The sequence below is a fragment of the Dendrobates tinctorius genome, unplaced genomic scaffold (genome assembly GCF_039654945.1).
Source record: "Dendrobates tinctorius isolate UK_male_01 unplaced genomic scaffold, ASM3965494v1 ptg000232l, whole genome shotgun sequence".
Taxonomy (NCBI): Eukaryota; Metazoa; Chordata; class Amphibia; order Anura; family Dendrobatidae; genus Dendrobates; species Dendrobates tinctorius.
In genome coordinates this window covers 20,317,051-20,336,291 of record NW_027361899.1, presented here as the reverse complement: position 1 = coordinate 20,336,291, position 19,241 = coordinate 20,317,051, and the positions used below count along the sequence as shown (strand labels likewise).

Genomic DNA, 19,241 nt, shown 5'->3' with positions numbered 1-19,241 from the left:
CATCCCTTTCCCTTAGTGTCAATTCCCTTCCTCTCCTCTCCCTTTCAACCCTGTATTATTACTAAAATTCAATAAAAAATGTTTGAAACAAAATTGTAGTTCCTGTAGAGCAGCCAGCAGACGGCGCAGGTTTGCAGTGTTCATAATTGCAGTTCTTTTTGACAGCCAGCAGAGGGCGAAAGTTTGCAGGGTTTTTTTTAGTTGCAGTTCACATTTAGCAGCCAGCAGATGGCGCTGCAAGCTGAGAATTTTCCAATGATCTCACCCCCTATTGAATAAGTTGAGGCTTCAGCTTTCATTCAGTTTGTTGGCTGCAGGGTGGGAGGAGGCGACGTGTGAAGCATGAGGGAGCAGTCTGTGCCCTGTGTGCAGCCCCTCGCCTTGGAGATGAAGTGAAGCTGGGTGCTGCCTCCCTTGTGTGACTCCCTGTGCCCTCCTGCCAGCATGGATGGGCTGCTGGTTGTCTTCCTCATATCCCTGGGCATGTTCCTGGGCTGCTTTCTCTTGGGTCTGATCCCTTTAGCTGTGAAACTCTCCGAGGTGAGTGGTGTCTGCTGGCAGTGAGGGGTTAATATCTAGTGCAGAGGTTCTGGAATGTTGCCCTGCTGCTGATACAATGTATCTGTGTGTGAGGCTACAATGTGTCAATGTTATTGTAAATAGGATTTCCAGGACTAAGGCTAAGTTCACACTGCAGAATTTCATATGCAAATTTTCAGCTGCGTTTTACAGTACCAGCAAAGCCTGTGAGATTTCAGAAATCTCATGCACACACATTGGTTGTTTTTTTTGTGCTTTGCATGATTTTTTTTGGACATCGGGCACGTCACATCTTTCAGCGGTTTTCACCCATTGAAATAAATGGGTGATGAAAAAGCGCTGAACAAAATGCACCAAAATCGCAGGTATCACGTTTTGCTGCGGTTTTTTGTGCCAAATCCTGATTCTATGGAATGTCTTTTTTTTTTTTTTTTTTTTTCAACACTAAACTTTATCAGCACGCACAAGAGACAAATCTAGCATGCCACAACCGCAGCAAAAAAGCACGAGAAAAATCAAGGAAAGCCTGCTTTTTTCCTGCAGCATCTTTCCTCCCAAGAGATCAGGCTTTGCTGCAGGAAAAAAAAAATGCTATAAAAAAAACCACAGTGTCTATATTCACACATTGCAGGGTTTTTTTTCGCTTTTTTTTTTAATGCAAATTTTAAGCTGTGTTTTACAGCACCAGCAAAGTCTATGAAATTTCAGAAATCTCGTGCACACACATTTGTTTTTTTGTCATCAGTATTTTGTGCTTTGCATGAAGTCTCATCCACACACATTGGTTTTATTTTCCAGACTGATTTGGAATCCTGTTGCGTTTTTGTAAACTGCAGCATGTCCGGTCACACGACGGCACGGACGCGATGTGATGAAAACAAAATCACAGTAAGGCTGTGTGCCCACGATGCGATTTTTAAGCGGTTTTGCCGCGATTTTCGGCTTGAAAACGCTGCGAAAACGTTTAAAAATCGTGTACAGACCGCCCCCCCATGCATTCCTATGGCATTCCGCACATGCTGTGCTAATACTGCGCTTTTTTCCGCGGCGGAATCGCATCGCGGAAACAATCGCAGCATGCTCATTCTTTTGTGCAGAATCGCAAAGAATTGCCACGATTCCGCACCCATAGGAATGCATGAGAATCGCTTACTTCCCGCATGTGGCTATGCCCACCATGAGGGAAGTAAAGCGTCTCATGTGCGGTTGGTACCCACGGTGTGGAGGAGAGGAGACTGTCCTCCAGGCCCTGGGTACCAGACCCCTGTAAAAAAAAGAATAAAAAATCAAAAATCGGGGTATATTTACCTTCCGATGTCCCGCGCTGCATTCCCGGCCTAAGCGTTCCCAGTAATGCCTTGCGGCAAGGTCCTGTGATGACGTAGTCTCGCGAGATCGCTATAGTAACGCGAGACTACGTCATCACAGGCATCGCTGGGAACGCTGAGGCGCGGGATGACAGCGCGGGACGCCGGAAGGTAAATATACCCCGATTTTTTTTTTATTTTTTTATTTTTTTTAGCATTTTAACATTCTATCTTTTACTATTGATGCTGCATAGGCGGCCTCAATAGTAAAAAGCTGCTCACACTTGTCAAGCACTATGTTTGATGAGTGTGACCAACCTGTCAATCACTTTCCAAGCGATGCTTCAAATCGCTTGGAAAGTGCTTGAATATCGCACGCGAAAATGACGGCAAAATCGCGATCATAATCGCGGTGAAATCGCGCGGGAAAAAAAGCGCGATTTCTGGGAAGGAGTCCGGTTTTTAGTGTCCGGAATAAAACGCTACGTGGGCACATAGCCTAATAAGGCCAGGGTCACACATTCAGTATTTTACATCAGTATTTGTAGCCCAAACCACTTTAAGGCTAAGTGCACACGTTTCAGGAAATTTCTGCTCAAAAAGCTGAATCCCTTCCCAGAAACCGCACCTATTTTTCCGCGGCGTTTTTTGCGCGGTTTTGATGCGTTTTTGATGCGTTTTTTTCCACAGCGGTTTCAAACCGCATGGAAGAAGCCAAAACCGCGGAAAAATCCGCAAAATTAATGAGCATGCTGCGGTTTTTACCACAATGCATTTTTTTCGTGGAAAAAAACGCATCCATGTGCACAAAAAGTGCGAAATGCATAGAAATGACTGGGAAGCTTATTTTTAGCGGTTTTATAGTGAAAACCGCTGTAAAAACTGCTAAAAAACCGCTGTGTGTGAATACAGCCTAATGCATGAGCCGCTAACAATCGCCCTATAGAATATGACGAGTCCTTGTAGAAAAAAAAACATATGGCAGCAAAAATGTGTGAACTGTATGGGGACCAAACGATTACATTAGGGACCGCTCATCCCGTACAGTTTCTGCGACTTGTATAAAAGGGCCCATGTTATGACGAAGCGGCGGTGCTGGAGCAATAATGGGTGAATAAAGGAACTTTTGTTATTTTTAATCTCCCCCCCCCCCCCCCCCCCCCCATAGAAAAAAAAAATAGCAGAAAACCCTTTAAAGGTTGCATTCACATGAGACCGTATCGCTGACGGTAATTTCCCCCGTAAATCCTCCAAAAATCCACAACGAAATCAGAAAGGCAGATCTGCACCAAATTGTGAGTAGTAGGCCGTTATTCCCACATTGTGTAAATGCTGTGGGGGGGGGGGGGTCTTCGGCTGCTCTTCTTTTTTTTTTTTGTGCAGAAAATCTGCTTCCAATTGTGCATTTTTTTTCTGTAAACGCTTAAAAAATAAAAAAGCAGTAATTTTTTTTAAGGACAGCATCAAAGCTTTACTGTACTAAGAAAAAAATCTATAAAAATGTTCCTTCAAATCTGCACCAAACGCGCATTAAATAAAGTGAAAAATGCAACAAAAACCACAATGATCAGAAATTGTCTTTGCATGTTAGGAGTGCCGATAGCATGGTAGCCCCAATGCTTGCCATATTTGTGCCCCTATATACGCCTGTGTCTGGGCCTCATAGGAGATGGTTTTACCATACACTACTACAGTATTGGGCTCGGTTCACCCTATACTGCTCTTTACACCAAGCACTGCGTCAGGGGTTACTGTCGGAATCACCGGAAAACTGTATTCTGTTGCCAACCACTTAAAGGGAATCTGTCACCCTTTTTTCAACTATGAGCTGCCAGCACCGTCATCAGGGGTTTATCTACAGCATTCTGTAATGCATTCTGTAATGCTGTAGATAAGCCCCCGATGTAACCTGAAAGAGAAGAAAAACGAGTTACATTATACTCACCGGGGGGCGGTCCAGTCTTGGTCCGATGGGTGTTGCGGTCCGGTGCCTCCCATCTTCATATGATACCGGCCTCTTCTTTGCTTCCTGTAGTGGCGCAGGCGCACTGCTCTGCCCTGTTGAGTGGAGAGCTGAATACTGCAGTGCGCAGGCGCCGGACCTCTCCCGGCACCTGCGCACTGCAGGACTCTGCTCTGCACTCAACAGGGCAGAGCAGTGCGCCTGCGCTGGAGCCGCGACAGGCAGCAAAGAAGAGGACGGCATCGTATGAAGATGGGAGGCGTCGGACCAGACGCCGGGGTGAGTGTAATCTAACTCCTTTTTCTTCTCTTTCAGGTTACATAGGGGGATTATCTACAGCATTACAGAATGCTGTAAATAAGCCCTCAATGTAACCTGAAAGAGAAGAAAAACGAGTTACATTATACTCACCGGGGGGGGGCGGTCCGGTCTTGGTCCGATGGGTGTCGCGGTCCGGTGCCTCCATCTTCATACGATGCCGGCCTCTTCTTTGCTGCCTGTCGTGGCGCAGGCGCACTGCTCTCTGGACTCTCTGCACTGCTCTGGACCTCTCCTGGCACCTGCGCACTGCAGTATTCTGCTCTCCCCTCAACAGGGCAGAGCAGTGCGCCTGCGCCACGACAGGCAGCAAAGAAGAGGATGGCATCGTATGAAGATGGGAGGCGCCGGACCGGACCCCGGGTGGAGGCTTATCTTCAGCATTACAGAACGCTGTAGATAAGCCCCTGATGTTGGTGCCAGCAGCTCATATTCGAAAAAAGGGTGACAGATTCCCTTTAAGGAGCAATTCACTTGTACTTGTATGAAGCGGACGGAATAACTTTGCACATGGTCTTCACTCTTCACCTCCATCCTGGATAGCAACATTTTTGTGCACATCCGGAAAGATCTAATACTGCAGGAAGAAAAGCAAGTCTCCACAACGGCTCCATCAGCTTCACTCACGTGAATGTCTCTGGCAGGATTCCCACCAGAATAGTTTTTTAGGCGCATTGCTTAACAAACAGACAATCCCCCCATGTGTTGCGGCTGTCGAACAGCCGCGAGTCATGCAGTCGTGGGGACTCGAACATATTATTCGAGCACGCCAAAGACGCTCTGATAACACACGAGCATGCTCAGATAACACCTTATCCCAGCACATTTATTTATCACTAGGGGCGTAATGATTGCGGTCCTAGGGGTCATGACAGGACCCGTACGGGTGAGGGACCTGCCAAAGTCAATGCAAACTTCAACTGGATGTGTGTCCGCCAGGTCTGTGCGCTGCAATATACACTGACGGCCAATCACAAGCCAACACATGACGATGGGACCAAGGATAAGGGACATATATAATAGGATGGGCATGGGCCCAGGATAAAGGATATATATACCAGGATGGGAAACATATACACTAGACTGGACATATATACCAGGAAGGAGCAAAAGATGGTGGACATTACTACATAATGGGGGAGGGGGTGACACTTGGATTTAGAACGCCACAAGGACCCATGCAACAGTGCGGGGGGGGGGGGTCCAGGTCCAAATTTTGCACCAGGACCCATCGGACTCTAGTTACACCGCTGCCTGAAATCTAAAATAAATGTAAAAAAAAAAAAATATCACTGCGAAATGAAAAAAAAAAAAAAAAATGCGATATTTGCCAGAAAATGGAATACCCCTCTAAGTAAGAGTCTTTTATTTTGGTGATTGCTGCATTGAATTGCATAGTATCTAAATTAATTAATGTGCTTCTTGGCCAGATGATTGTGGCCAAGAGTCTCAGCCATGACCATGCTCTGGACTCTCAGGCCATGCACACTCGGGAAACCACAATTTGAGGGAAATTTATCAAACCTGTCTGTTAATCATAGCAACCAATCGCTGCTCGGCTTTCATTTTACCAGCACTTTTTAAGAAATGAAAGCTAAGCTCTGATTGGTTGCTATGGATGACAGACAGTTGTTGTTTTAGATGGATTTGATGACTGAGGCCTATAAGGGCCTAGAGCCTGTTTAGCAGTGAACTGTCTTTGTTGCCTATAGCAACCAATCAGAGCACAGCTTTCATTTCCTAAACAGCTCAGGTAAAATGAAAGCTGCTCTCTGATTGGTTGCTACAGGCAATAATGACAGTTTTGCTATTAAATTTGATAACGATCTATAAAGTTTCTATAAACGATCGTATGTTATAAGGCCGGGTGATAATAATCATAATAATCAGATCTGAACAGAGTGTATAATAAACCCATCCGTAGAGCGCATTACCCTGTACACCGCCATCTGTCCGTAAGGCGGTCAGGGAGCTGGAAGCATCTGTAAAATAACAAGGAGATTATTATAAAGAGCGGTGGTGGTGTATAATCTCATAATCCACCCTCCGCAGACACCGGTTGCTTATTAGCCAGGACCTCAGGGGAATATTTCACCTCGTGGGACCAAATGTTTGTTCCAAGGTTTATGTCACATTGGAACAGGTGTTATCCCGCCTGTTATGAATTTAAAGGGTGTGTATAATTTTGCAACCTGTTTTCTTTTACTGCTGCTGCAATACATCTAAACTTACAATTTTTTTAAAATTGAAAGTGTCTCGTTTTGTGTACACAGCTCCTGTGCAGACCCATGTCGCAGAATCACTTCACCTGCCTACTAACAGCGCGAGTGTGACAGTGCGCCCCTAATTTCATATTGTCATCTGTAACCTTACTGTATGAATCGGGGAACGTTGCGGGAGAGACGACCAGGAGATATTTGCTTGTGTAATAGTGGAGTGTGACAGGGCGGATTAATGGGTTTGTGTACAGTAATCAGTGGAGTGCGGATGTCAGGCCGGGCAGCGGCTCCTAATGTATACTCATCTTGGGTGATTGCCAGGTCATGACACGTGGATGGGGGGCAGATAACACATGGCTGCTGGATCAGACTCCACAAAGTTGTAGTCTGTAACCATAGTGACACACAGTTCTACAAAAATAATTCTAAATTTGCAGGGTTTTTCTTCTTTTGTTGTATGCACCGGAGTCATAAAAAGGAAGTTGCAAAAGTATACACTCCCTTTGAATGGTTTAAGGGTACATTTGCATGTATTTTTTTTTTTTGCTGCAATTTTTGGCCCAAAATCCACGTAAAAAAAAAAAAAAAAAAAATGCATTTGAATGGGTGAAGCATGTCTATAGTTCAAGTTGTGTTTTTTTTTTATTTTCTGTGTGTCGTAGAAAAAGCTTCATGTCAATATTTTAGCACGTTTTTGCATGTAAATTGCATCAACATGCACATTTTAATTGTATTTTTTCTGTGTTTTTGGGCAAGGTTTCTTGCCACATAGACACAGCAACAAACACATCCTTTTAGTACACTTTGTATTAATGATTTATAAAGTGTGTGTGTGTGTGTGTGGGGGGGGTGTTTGTTTAATTTTAGACTCCTACATCCGGTCATTTCAGAAAGTTTTCAGCTGTCTCATTATCATCACAGGCAGGATTGCAATAACAACTGATAAAAACAGAATCCATCCAACACAATAGATGAAGTCACAGCTCACCTCCTCCTCTGCAATGACTGATAACACCTCTATGTACAGTAGATAACACAGGATCCATCATTCACAATAGGTGATATCACAGCTCACCTTCTCCTCCTCCTGTACAATGACAGAAAACACCTCTATATGCAGTAGATAACACAGGATCCACCATTCACAGTAGGTGATGTCACAGCTCACTTCCTCTCCCTCCTGTCCGATGACTGATAACACCTCTATATACAGTAGATAACACAGGATCCACCATTCACAGTAAGTGATGTCACAGCTCACTTCCTCTCCCTCCTGTCTGATGACTGATAACACCTCTATATACAGCTGATAACACAGGATCCACAAATCCTAATAGACGTCACAGCTCTCTTGCTCTCCCCATCCCTTCACAAGGACCTTTTCAATGATTAGATGCTTCAATACAAAAGATAAGGTCAAGATCTGGCTATTGTGGCTATGTACATGTGGAGTTTCCTGAAATGCCACCATTGAGTTTAAATATATCGGATTAGTGCTTACTATTTGTGTGTATATAAGATTCCTGCTTGACTTGTAATTGCCTCTCACTTGATCAGTCTGTGATTTCCCACCTCTCTTGTTTAGATCCTGGAGTCTAATTACTTAGGTTTCTGTATTCAATAATTAAACTGGTTTTACCACTGGAAGCCAGCTTCCTGGATCAGTGTGATATGCAAGACATGGGACCTACAATCATGCCTGGAGCCCCCTATGTGTCCTGAGATCATCTCTGGACTCTGCTCTGAAAAATCGGCATATGGACAGAGGTTGTCCTTTCCGGCCTGTTGTGATCTGCTGGCACTGAAAACTCTGGCATCACAGTTGAGACTGAGCAAGTGATGCCTCCAATTTGCTATAAGTTCTATGTGGTGACTTCTAGTGGGAGATAATGATCCTCCTTATGTGTGTGAGATGCAGTCATTAGAATATGTCATTTTATATACAAGTAGCAGGAAACAGAATTCCTCATGAATTGCAGGTGATGTCAGGCAGCTGCTGTAAAGCCTGTGTCAATAATTGTACTTTGGAGTTGGCACCTTACAACTAGTCATAAATATGATCTGTGTCGTGGCAGGTTGTGCCCGCTCCCTCTATGCCCCTACCACTGTTTTAAAACTGTGACCAAGCAAACATGGAAGGCTGTAAAATATTTGTGCAGGAACGCTTTGCACAAAATTCAGCCACTCTTCCTTGCCGCGGTCGCGCAAACAAGTGGGGAAACTGGGCTCTGGCGATACGTGATCCCAATAGTCAGCCGCGCACCTGTCAAGTAAAAAGCTGATCATTTGGGTAATCTGGAGTAACCCTTTAGATTCCTCGTTGTTGAGCACATTATCCTAATTAATAGGCGCCATGGGTCAATCATTCGGAGCCGCCGTAATCTAATATTGAATGGCCCAGGGCGTCGTCTCTATGAAAGGCATCAAAGCTTCATTATCAAATTTGCTCTGAAGATCCGGACTGCGAAGACGACAAGTGAGGAAATCGTCCTTGTGATTATAATATAAAAGCAACTTCTATAGAACGAAGATCAAACCCGACTCTACTGTTCTCTTGGCCGAATGGACGTGCGAGATCTATCAAAGGGATTCTGAACATTTCTGACTCCTGCGTCTTTTATTTGTCCTCCCTATTGCATATAATTACTGCTCGGGGCCAATTTACTATAGCTGTCATCACCCACTTCAGTAGAAATTCGGAGATGAGCAGCTGCCATACTACCTGGCGCCATTTTTCAGTAGCCGGTAATATCTTCATCTCCAAGATTTGAAGACTTCTCCTTCAATGGAAGTCTTCAAACAGAGGCTGGACAGACATCTGTCTGGGATGATTTAGCGCATCCTGCTTTGAGCAGGGGGTTGGACCAGATGGCCCAGGAGGTCCCTTCCAACTCTACGATTCTATGATTCTAAGATATATAATTTTTTTGTATTGATCTCGTATTTGCTCCAAACAATCTCTGATTTCTGTCCCAATCTCTTACAGAAAAAGCTGCAGTTTGTGAGCGTCCTGGGCGCTGGATTACTCTGCGGGACCGCGCTGGCCATAATTATACCAGAAGGGATTGAACTGCTTGACGGCTCCTCCAAAGGTTAGAAAAACGAATGCTCCGGACTCTTTTGTTGTATCTGGGCAGGATGTTTTATCCTTCACTTGGCTGCATCCAACCACCACTAATCTTTCAAGATGTCGGAGTCGGCGCCAGCACAAACAGTCCGCGGGCCAAATCTGTGATGTGAAATATAAAATGCTATTTTTTTTTTTTTTATTTATTTATTTATTTTTTTATAGCTTTCTCATCGGATAAGAACAAGTATTAGATAACTGCTATACAAAAAATAAATTGAGATTCTACTGTAGGTTTCAGCAGTGATCTGATAAGCGGCGCCTGATGAGAATTCTCTTTCTGCTGCATTTCACAGGTTCCCCGGGGCAATGTCTCAATATTGCGCAGAATATGAACCTGACGGAGACGGTGGAGGAGGAGGTAGCCGAGATCAGTTCTGTGCCCCCGCACTTCTTCATCGGGGTCTTTCTGGTCACTGGGTTTGTCCTTATGTTCATTGTGGATCAGATCAGCAGCTACTGCTCCTATCATGGTGAGATGATTACGGTGGATTTTGTCGAGGAAGAGAAGGTCCCTTATATAGTCCTTGGTGGAATGGGAGATACAGATGTGTCGCCGTGCTTAGGGTTAATGCTTGTGTCTAGGATGGGGGCTCTGACTGCTCAGTGTTGAAATCTTGTTTGTTTTCTTTGTGCAGATCCCCGGACAGGAATGTCGGCCGGTACCAGTATAACAGCTACGCTGGGCCTGGTGATCCACGCTGCAGGTGACACATAGTTATGATATGCTTCACATATAATATTCACCTCGTTTTATCCTGTGTCATACATGTCTGAGATGGGAATGCCACTTAACACACGGACAGCTTCAGTGGCTGGGGCGTAACTGCAGTAAGTGCTTAGGGAGCCCAAAAAGTCCCTTTTGAAGGCAAGGGATGGCGGTCACAAGGGAGCGCTAGGAGGGCAGCCTGGGAGATGATGGGAGAAAAGGTCGGGTCCTAATGCAGCTCCAGCCGTGTGCCTCCAAAGGAGGATAAAGGAAAGTGGTGCAGTGAAAAACGGTCACAGGAGCCCAAAAACAGACCAAGACAAGGGAGTTCCTTCTATAACCACAACGCGTTTCGACGGTACCCAGTCTTCATCAGGTGGGAAATTCCACAAAAAGTCCCTTTGGCCTATTTAAAAAGACCAATACTATTAAAGACTTGCAATAATTAGGGGCCCCGTGGGGACTTTTGCATTGGGGCCTATGAGCTTCAAGTTACGCCACTGTTCAGAGGCTTTTGTTTTCCATAAATGCTTATATTTTAGCCTAAAAATCATTTTTGCAATTGGATCTCATTTTTAAAAATGTTCAGTTTGTGTTCTACAGCCTTTGTTTTGCACCATCTCTTGCTGGCTACAGAATGAGTCTTCTGAGAATCAGCCAGTGAGTTCATTCTGATGGAGAATTCATCACTCTTTTCTGAAATCCTTTGTGCTGAATTATGACCTCAGACCACATGATAGTTAAAGGAGTTCTCCAAGAAAGAGATACTATAGAGTTCCTGATATAATTCATGCTGCAGCCTGTCCTAGTATCATGTCAGTACTGTACAGGCTGAAGACATACAGCTCCCGAGACCTGTGTCTCAACTGACATGAGCTGTATCACACATTCCTCAGTCGGAGGCCTCGAGCACGGCTGTGATATGTGAAGTAATGTGTTGTAACCCGTGTTGTGCTCAGCGAGGAAATCTCTATCTTCATCCTCCATCACTCTCACCACATTATAGCAGTGCACACAGACTGACTTTTCCCAATGAGAAAAAAAAGAGACATTGAGGAGGATGAAGCTGGAGATAACAACACCCTTTGATCAGTGAGGAATAGATATATTTCTTTGCTTATAACAGCCCTGCTTCCAGCTGATTGAGGTATGTGTGATACATCTCATTCCATTGAGACACAGGTCTCAGGAGCTGTATGTCTTCAGTCTAACACATGACTATGACAGGTTGCCGTTTGAAATATGTAACGTACTCCATTTTATCTCCATCTCTGAGAACCCCTTTAAACTGAATCTTGATGTGGCCATAAATCCGCTTAGAGGAGCCTCAGAAAACGACAGATACGAGTTACAAGCGTTCTGTCAGTATGAGTTCACTGATGGATTCTCAGATGACGTGCTCGACAGTCTCACCAATTATCATCATCAAGGGCACAAACCCACTCTTATTGCACAACATTTCTTTATTGCTGGCTAATTTTATATATTTTTTTTTTTTTTATATTGAAATGAATTTATGCCATTTAAGGAGGTTCTCGCAGCCCTGAAAAGTGGCTGCTTCAAGATCCTGCTGCTACCAATAAAATGTTAAAATTCTGCTAAACTTCTGTAAACTATACGAGACAACAAAAACGGAGAAGTCAAGTCCTCATTTAGGGGAAACCTTGTGACAAAAGTGTCCTCTCTACTTCTCTATTCCCATGTTCGTCTTGTACGATTTAACTCCTCAGGGACAGGATATCCTTTATTTTATGGGTTACTAAACTAAAAAAAATAGTTTCCCTGTTTACTCCCAGAAGTCTGGAATTACTTACAATATTTTTTTTGTCCCATGGGCAAAATTAAAACAATTAAAAACCCTATAAGGGAATCTGAAATCAGCAGAAGGGGCTCACTCTTACGGAAACTCCATGAGAAGTGAGTGGCTACAAAGAGCATCTGTCACTAGTTGTAATGCTTAATTTCCCCCAGTGGTGGCGCTGCAGGGAATTTAAATATATTTTTGCCAGGTATTCACTGCAAATTACAACCATACAAAGTCCTATACGGCCCAATTATGAACCTGTACAAGACAGGTCTAAAAACAGCCATGGCATTAATCTTAGACAGGGCCATCCTCAAAAATGAGTGACTGCCCTAAGAGGGCACTAGTGAGGGAGTCAACTAAAAGGCTTCTGAGGTTTCTCCGCAGATTACAACTGGATTGTATGTATTTCCAAGCAATGTATGCCAGGTGCCAAATTTACATAGGTATTTGGCATCCAAGTGTACCATAATTTTACTTCTTCATGCCCTCATAGGAATTTAGACTCCATGCTCCCTTCTGCGTGTGTCATGGCCTATACAAAATAGAACTGTAATATGGCCAAGGCGCGAAGGCTTAAATCTGCTGTCCTCAAAAATGACTGACTGTCCTTGGAGGGCACTAGTGAGGAAAGCGATCATTTTGAGGAAATATAAAGCTGGGTATGGAACATGCTTCTCTAGAAAAGCGTTGATACGATTTTGTGTGACCTGAATGTTGCATATATCTACAGTTTAAATCTAAATCCAGTCCTGTGCCCAACAAAAACTACCATAATTAACCCAACCAGACCATATTCTGATATTAACAGGAATGGCCTGTTTTTCATAAATTAGGAACAATTACGTGATTAATTCACCTTTATCAGGACCGGATCCTGATAAATAGGATTATGAGAGTGGATTAATTCAGTAATGACTGCACTTACTGTTATCCCTGGGCCAGAACTCCCATCTTATTATAGCTGCCTGGGACTTACACCTTAAAGCGGCCTATTTATCTCCCTCCACACCTGAGGCTTATACAAAGCTCTTGTGATGGACGTTTTGGCTATTGTCTGTACTCAAAAAATGTACCTCTATGCCACGTACAAAATATAATTCTTATAGAAGAGAAATATTATAGTAGTTATATACTTGTACATAGGGACAGTATTATAGTAGTTATATTCTTGTACATAGGGGCAGTATTATAGTAGTTATATTCTCGTACATAGGGGCAGTATTATAGTAGTTATATTCTTGTACATAGGAGCAGTATTATAGTAGTAATATTCCTGTACATAGGGAGCAGTAAAATAGTAGTTATATTCTTGTACATAGGGGCAGTATTATAGTAGTAATATTCTTGTACATAGGGGCAGTATTATAGTAGTAATATTCCTGTACATAGGGGCAGTATTATAGTAGTAATATTCCTGTACATAGGGGCAGTATTATAGTAGTAATATTCCTGTACATAGGGGCAGTATTATAGTAGTAATATTCCTGTACATAGGGAGCAGTAAAATAGTAGTTATATTCTTGTACATAGGGGCAGTATTATAGTAGTAATATTCTTGTACATAGGGGCAGTATTATAGTAGTAATATTCTTGTACATAGGGGCAGTATTATAGTAGTAATATTCCTGTACATAGGAGCAGTATTATAGTAGTAATATTCCTGTACATAGGGAGCAGTAAAATAGTAGTTATATTCTTGTACATAGGGGCAGTATTATAGTAGTAATATTCTTGTACATAGGGGCAGTATTATAGTAGTAATATTCCTGTACATAGGGAGCAGTAAAATAGTAGTTATATTCTTGTACATAGGGGCAGTATTATAGTAGTAATATTCTTGTACATAGGGGCAGTATTATAGTAGTAATATTCCTGTACATAGGGGCAGTATTATAGTAGTAATATTCTTGTACATAGGGGCAGTATTATAGTAGTAATATTCTTGTACATAGGAGCAGTATTATAGTAGTAATATTCCTGTACATAGGGAGCAGTAAAATAGTAGTTATATTCTTGTACATAGGGGCAGTATTATAGTAGTAATATTCTTGTACATAGGGGCAGTATTATAGTAGTAATATTCCTGTACATAGGGGCAGTATTATAGTAGTAATATTCTTGTACATAGGGGCAGTATTATAGTAGTAATATTCTTGTACATAGGAGCAGTATTATAGTAGTAATATTCCTGTACATAGGGAGCAGTAAAATAGTAGTTATATTCTTGTACATAGGGGCAGTATTATAGTAGTAATATTCTTGTACATAGGGGCAGTATTATAGTAGTAATATTCTTGTACATAGGGGCAGTATTATAGTAGTAATATTCTTGTACATAGGAGCAGTATTATAGTAGTAATATTCCTGTACATAGGGAGCAGTAAAATAGTAGTTATATTCTTGTACATAGGGGCAGTATTATAGTAGTAATATTCTTGTACATAGGGGCAGTATTATAGTAGTAATATTCCTGTACATAGGGGCAGTATTATAGTAGTAATATTCCTGTACATAGGGGCAGTATTATAGTAGTAATATTCCTGTACATAGGGGCAGTATTATAGTAGTAATATTCCTGTACATAGGGAGCAGTAAAATAGTAGTTATATTCTTGTACATAGGGGCAGTATTATAGTAGTAATATTCTTGTACATAGGGGCAGTATTATAGTAGTAATATTCTTGTACATAGGGGCAGTATTATAGTAGTAATATTCCTGTACATAGGGGCAGTATTATAGTAGTAATATTCCTGTACATAGGGAGCAGTAAAATAGTAGTTATATTCTTGTACATAGGGGCAGTATTATAGTAGTAATATTCCTGTACATAGGGGCAGTATTATAGTAGTAATATTCCTGTACATAGGGGCAGTATTATAGTAGTAATATTCCTGTACATAGGGGCAGTATTATAGTAGTAATATTCCTGTACATAGGGAGCAGTAAAATAGTAGTTATATTCTTGTACATAGGGGCAGTATTATAGTAGTAATATTCTTGTACATAGGGGCAGTATTATAGTAGTAATATTCTTGTACATAGGGGCAGTATTATAGTAGTTATATTCTTGTACATAGGGGCAGTATTATAGTAGTTATATTCTTGTACATAGGGGGCAGTATTATAGTAGTAATATTCTTGTACATAGGAGCAGTATTATAGTAGTTATATTCTTGTACATAGGGGCAGTATTATAGTAGTTATATTCTTGTACATAGGAGCAGTATTATAGTAGTAATATTCCTGTACATAGGGAGCAGTATTATAGTAGTTATATTCTTGTACATAGGAGCAGTATTATAGTAGTAATATTCCTGTACATAGGGAGCAGTATTATAGTAGTTATATTCTTGTACATAGGGGCAGTATTATAGTAGTTATATTCTTGTACATAGGGGCAGTATTATAGTAGTTATATTCTTGTACATAGGAGCAGTATTATAGTAGTAATATTCTTGTACATAGGGGCAGTATTATAGCAGTTATATTCTTGTACATAGGAGCAGTATTATAGTAGTTATATTCTTGTACATAGGGGGCAGTACTATAGTAGTTATATACTTGTACATAGGAGCAGTATTATAGTAATTATTCTACTACATAGGAGCAGTATTATAGTAGTTATATTCTTGTACATAGGAGCAGTATTATAGTAGTTATATACTTGTACATAGGAGCAGTATTATAGTAGTTATATACTTGTACATAGGAGCAGTATTATAGTAGTTATATTCTTGTACATAGGAGCAGTATTATAGTAGTTATATTCTTGTACATAGGAGCAGTATTATAGTAGTTATATTCTTGTACATAGGAGCAGTATTATAGTAGTTATATTCTTGTACATAGGGAGCAGTATTATAATAGTTATATTCTTGTACATAGGAGCAGTATTCTAGTAGTTATATTCTTGTACATAGGAGCAGTATTATAGTAGTTATATTCTTGTACATAGGGGCAGTATTATAGTAGTTATATTCTTGTACATAGGGGCAGTATAATAGTAGTTATATTCTTGTACATAGGAGCAGTATTATAGTAGTTATATTCTTGTACATAGGGGGCAGTATTATAGTAGTTATATTCTTGTACATAGGAGCAGTATTATAGTAGTTATATTCTTGTACATAGGAGCAGTATTATAGTAGTTATATTCTTGTACATAGTGGTAGTATTATAGTAGTTATATTCTTGTACATAGGGGCAGTATTATAGTAGTTATATTTTTGTAGTAAAATATCTAATATGGGGATTACTACTTTAACAAGTAATAGTATTACTTTACACAAGATGTTGCAATGCATCTCCTTTTTAATCTGTTACCCTTTTTCATCATGATTAACCCATGTGACCATTTGGTAGACTCTTTGGATTTCTCAGGAGCATGTCTTCATTATGTAGCTAAGCGCTCTTCATCTTACTCCACAGCTGATGGTGTTGCTCTTGGAGCCGCAGTTGCATCTTCCCAGGTGTCGGTACAAGTCATAGTCTTCTTTGCAGTAATATTACACAAGGTAATAAAGACTTAACTGTAAAAGGGACTTATACATAAATAGCAGGCACAATAATCCATGTTTATGTCCCTTTCTTCAGCCTATTCTAGTGTGTGGTGTATGCCCGGCTTATCTTGGCCCCATCCTTTGTGTTCACCATGCATGACTTTCCCTCCGCAGGCGCCTGCGGCGTTTGGCCTGGTCTCGTTTCTTATGCATGCTGGATTGGAGAAAAAGCAAATTCAGAAGCATCTCTTGGCATTTTCAGTAGCAGCTCCGCTCCTCACCATCACGACTTATTTAATTCTAAGTCTGGTAAGTGGAAATTGAAGAACTGAAGACCGATCGGAGACAATGCAGTAGAGTCGTAACAGCCATCTGAAGGATATGGCAGCTGGCACGTCCAGGGACCATGCAGAGAACATAAGAAATAAGTTGCTGATCACTAGTGGTCCATCTGCTGGAATCATCCAAGAATGGGACACTGAAGTCCCCTTTCTATGGAGCAGTGGTCAGCCATGTACATCACCACTCCATGTATTTTGGGTGGACACTGACCTCCGTCCTGCAGGCAACGAATGGCGCGGTGGCCTGAGTGTTCGACCATCACTTCAGAGTCACGTTCGTAAGTTGGAATCTCAGCAGATGGATCCTCAGTGATCATCACCTATTCAGTGGTGTGGCTGGGATACTGCTCCAAGCTTGGTGTCCCAAAAGGTCACTGTAGTCGGTCATAGTCTGACCATGATTGTTAGGCAATCCCTGCATGTGTTGCTGCTGTCAAACAGCCACGAGACATGCAGCTGCGGGGACTCGAACATATCATTCGAGCATGCCGAAGAGCCTCGGTTAGCCCTGAGCATGCTCAGATGAGCTGCTATCCGAGCATGCTCAGGTGCTAACCGAGGCTCTTCGGCATGCTCGAATCACTAAAAGAAACATAACACAGTTGACAAACGATAGATGTATCCCAAGGAGACCTTACCACAGTCCAGTCCTCCAATGTTAACCTACCCCTAGACCACCACAAACAACAAGACCTCTATTAAAGGCAATTTGGTATTGAAGCATCTACTGAGCATGTGCAAAGGTCCTTGTGGAGGGAGGAGGAGGAAGTGAGCTGTGACATCACCTAGTGTGAACTGTGGATCTTGTGTTATTTTTTGAATATAGAGGTGTTTTCAGTCATTGTACAGGAGGAGGAGGTGAGCTGTGATATCACCTATTGTGAATGGTGGATCCTGTTATCTACTGTATAAAGATGTGGGGAGGAGGTGAGCTGTGACACCTATTGTGATTTGTGTGTTATCTACTGTATATAGAGGTGGTATCAGTCATTGTACAGGAGGAGGAGGTGAGCTGTGATATCACCTATTGTGAACGGTGACCCCTGTGTTATCTACTGTATATAGAAGTGCTAAAATATCAGGGCCACCAGGGACGACGTACGACGCGGCCAATAGATTGGTGCATCAGTGTAAAAGGAGTGAATAACGGGTTTATTATACACCAGTTTTGGATAAACCGTGAATTACCGATTCTTGTTTTTCTCCTCTTTGTCACAGACAGGGGGCTCCCTTCAGCACAGACTAAGTGCAACTGGAAACGGAATGTTGTTCTCTGCCGGAACTTTCCTTTACGTGGCGACTGTCCATGTGTTACCAGAGATTAGTGGCAGGGGGAACCATCAACACCATGAAACCTCAGAGTACAGACCCCAAGGCCTGGGACTGTTGGAGAGCCTGACGCTGGTGGTCGGAGCCTTTCTTCCGGTGCTGCTTTCCTTAGGACTTCACGATGGATGAGAATGTCTGCGGTGCCTTCCGTCATGTCTCTAGTAGATAATGCACGATAGTGACCGGTGAATGAAGTCTTCAGTCCATGGGGATGGACTTTTTGTATGATGGATTCTATTATTTTTTTTTAAGCTGCACACGTGGGGTGCTGTAGTGTAATAATGACATGTGAGGCAGTAGTCCTAAACTGACCTTATGGGGGGTAGCCAGGATGTGAGGACAGGCTCTAGAATAATGAGCGAGGACCAATACATATTTTTATTACTTTAAATCTATACTTTTATTGAATGATTTCAGACTAAGTGTGAAAAGTTTATCAAAATGAATGCGAGGGAGAAAATTGGAGGAGTTATCCATAACCATTTTGCGGCTGGAAAATTAAAGGGGACTTCTTATGGCGATTTTATTGCTGGAATTAGTGGTACAGCTGTGTAGGTCATGGAACAACAATAAAAATGATACCTGTCTTGTAGTAATCCGATGTACCAGTGCTGGGAAATCAAACTTTGAAACCACATGCAAATTAACCTGGAAGTGCATCAGGGCGTGTCGATGCACTTCCAGGGTTATTTGAATGTGGCTTAAGAGACTTCCAGTAGCAGGACATCTCGTCATCAGCTAATTGATGGGTTGCCAAAAACAATCACACCCTATCCTCAGAGGCCTTAATTTGCCAAATAGTGCGTCCATAGCCAAATTTCTCAGCAGAAATAATGTTGGCCTTCTAAATGACGGTCTCTGTGTCTTTAATTACTGATACGAGTACTAGGAGAAAAGTGATTTTGCCTGATTTTACACAGAAGATGGAATACATCAAGCGTACAACTTATAAACTGCCTAACATTTCTGTACTGACTACATGTGATATCATTAGTTTTATTACATATCTTTTGTGGGGGGGTTTTTAACTACTTCTAGACTGCCCATAGACTTTAAACATCTGGGTGGTCCACACTTTACT

At 42.0% G+C, this 19,241-nt stretch overlaps 2 protein-coding genes across 3 annotated transcripts in view; one reads left to right on the top strand and one right to left on the bottom strand.

Moving 5' to 3' along the window:
* The window catches only part of LOC141060133 (calpain-8-like), a 138,143-nt gene that overhangs the window by 60,578 nt on the left and 58,324 nt on the right, over window positions 1-19,241 (bottom strand). The window lies entirely within an intron of this gene.
* LOC141060132 (zinc transporter ZIP9-like) lies at window positions 290-18,756 on the top strand. Its single transcript, XM_073556413.1, has 7 exons — window positions 290-540; window positions 9,334-9,439; window positions 9,771-9,947; window positions 10,113-10,181; window positions 16,420-16,505; window positions 16,665-16,799; window positions 18,050-18,756. The coding sequence occupies exons 1-7, from the start codon at window positions 445-447 to the stop codon at window positions 18,287-18,289; spliced, it is 909 nt and encodes a 302-aa protein (XP_073412514.1). The 5' UTR covers window positions 290-444; the 3' UTR covers window positions 18,290-18,756.

What these genes read in the sequence shown, in the direction of transcription:
- LOC141060132 (XM_073556413.1), top strand. Translation starts at nt 445, where the DNA reads ATGGATGGGCTGCTGGTTGTCTTCCTCATATCCCTGGGCATGTTCCTG. An exon ending in CAGCTACTGCTCCTATCATG is followed by an intron (nt 9,948 to 10,112) that starts GTGAGATGATTA and finishes TTCTTTGTGCAG; the next exon opens with ATCCCCGGACAGGAATGTCG. An exon ending in TTGCAGTAATATTACACAAG is followed by an intron (nt 16,506 to 16,664) that starts GTAATAAAGACT and finishes TTCCCTCCGCAG; the next exon opens with GCGCCTGCGGCGTTTGGCCT.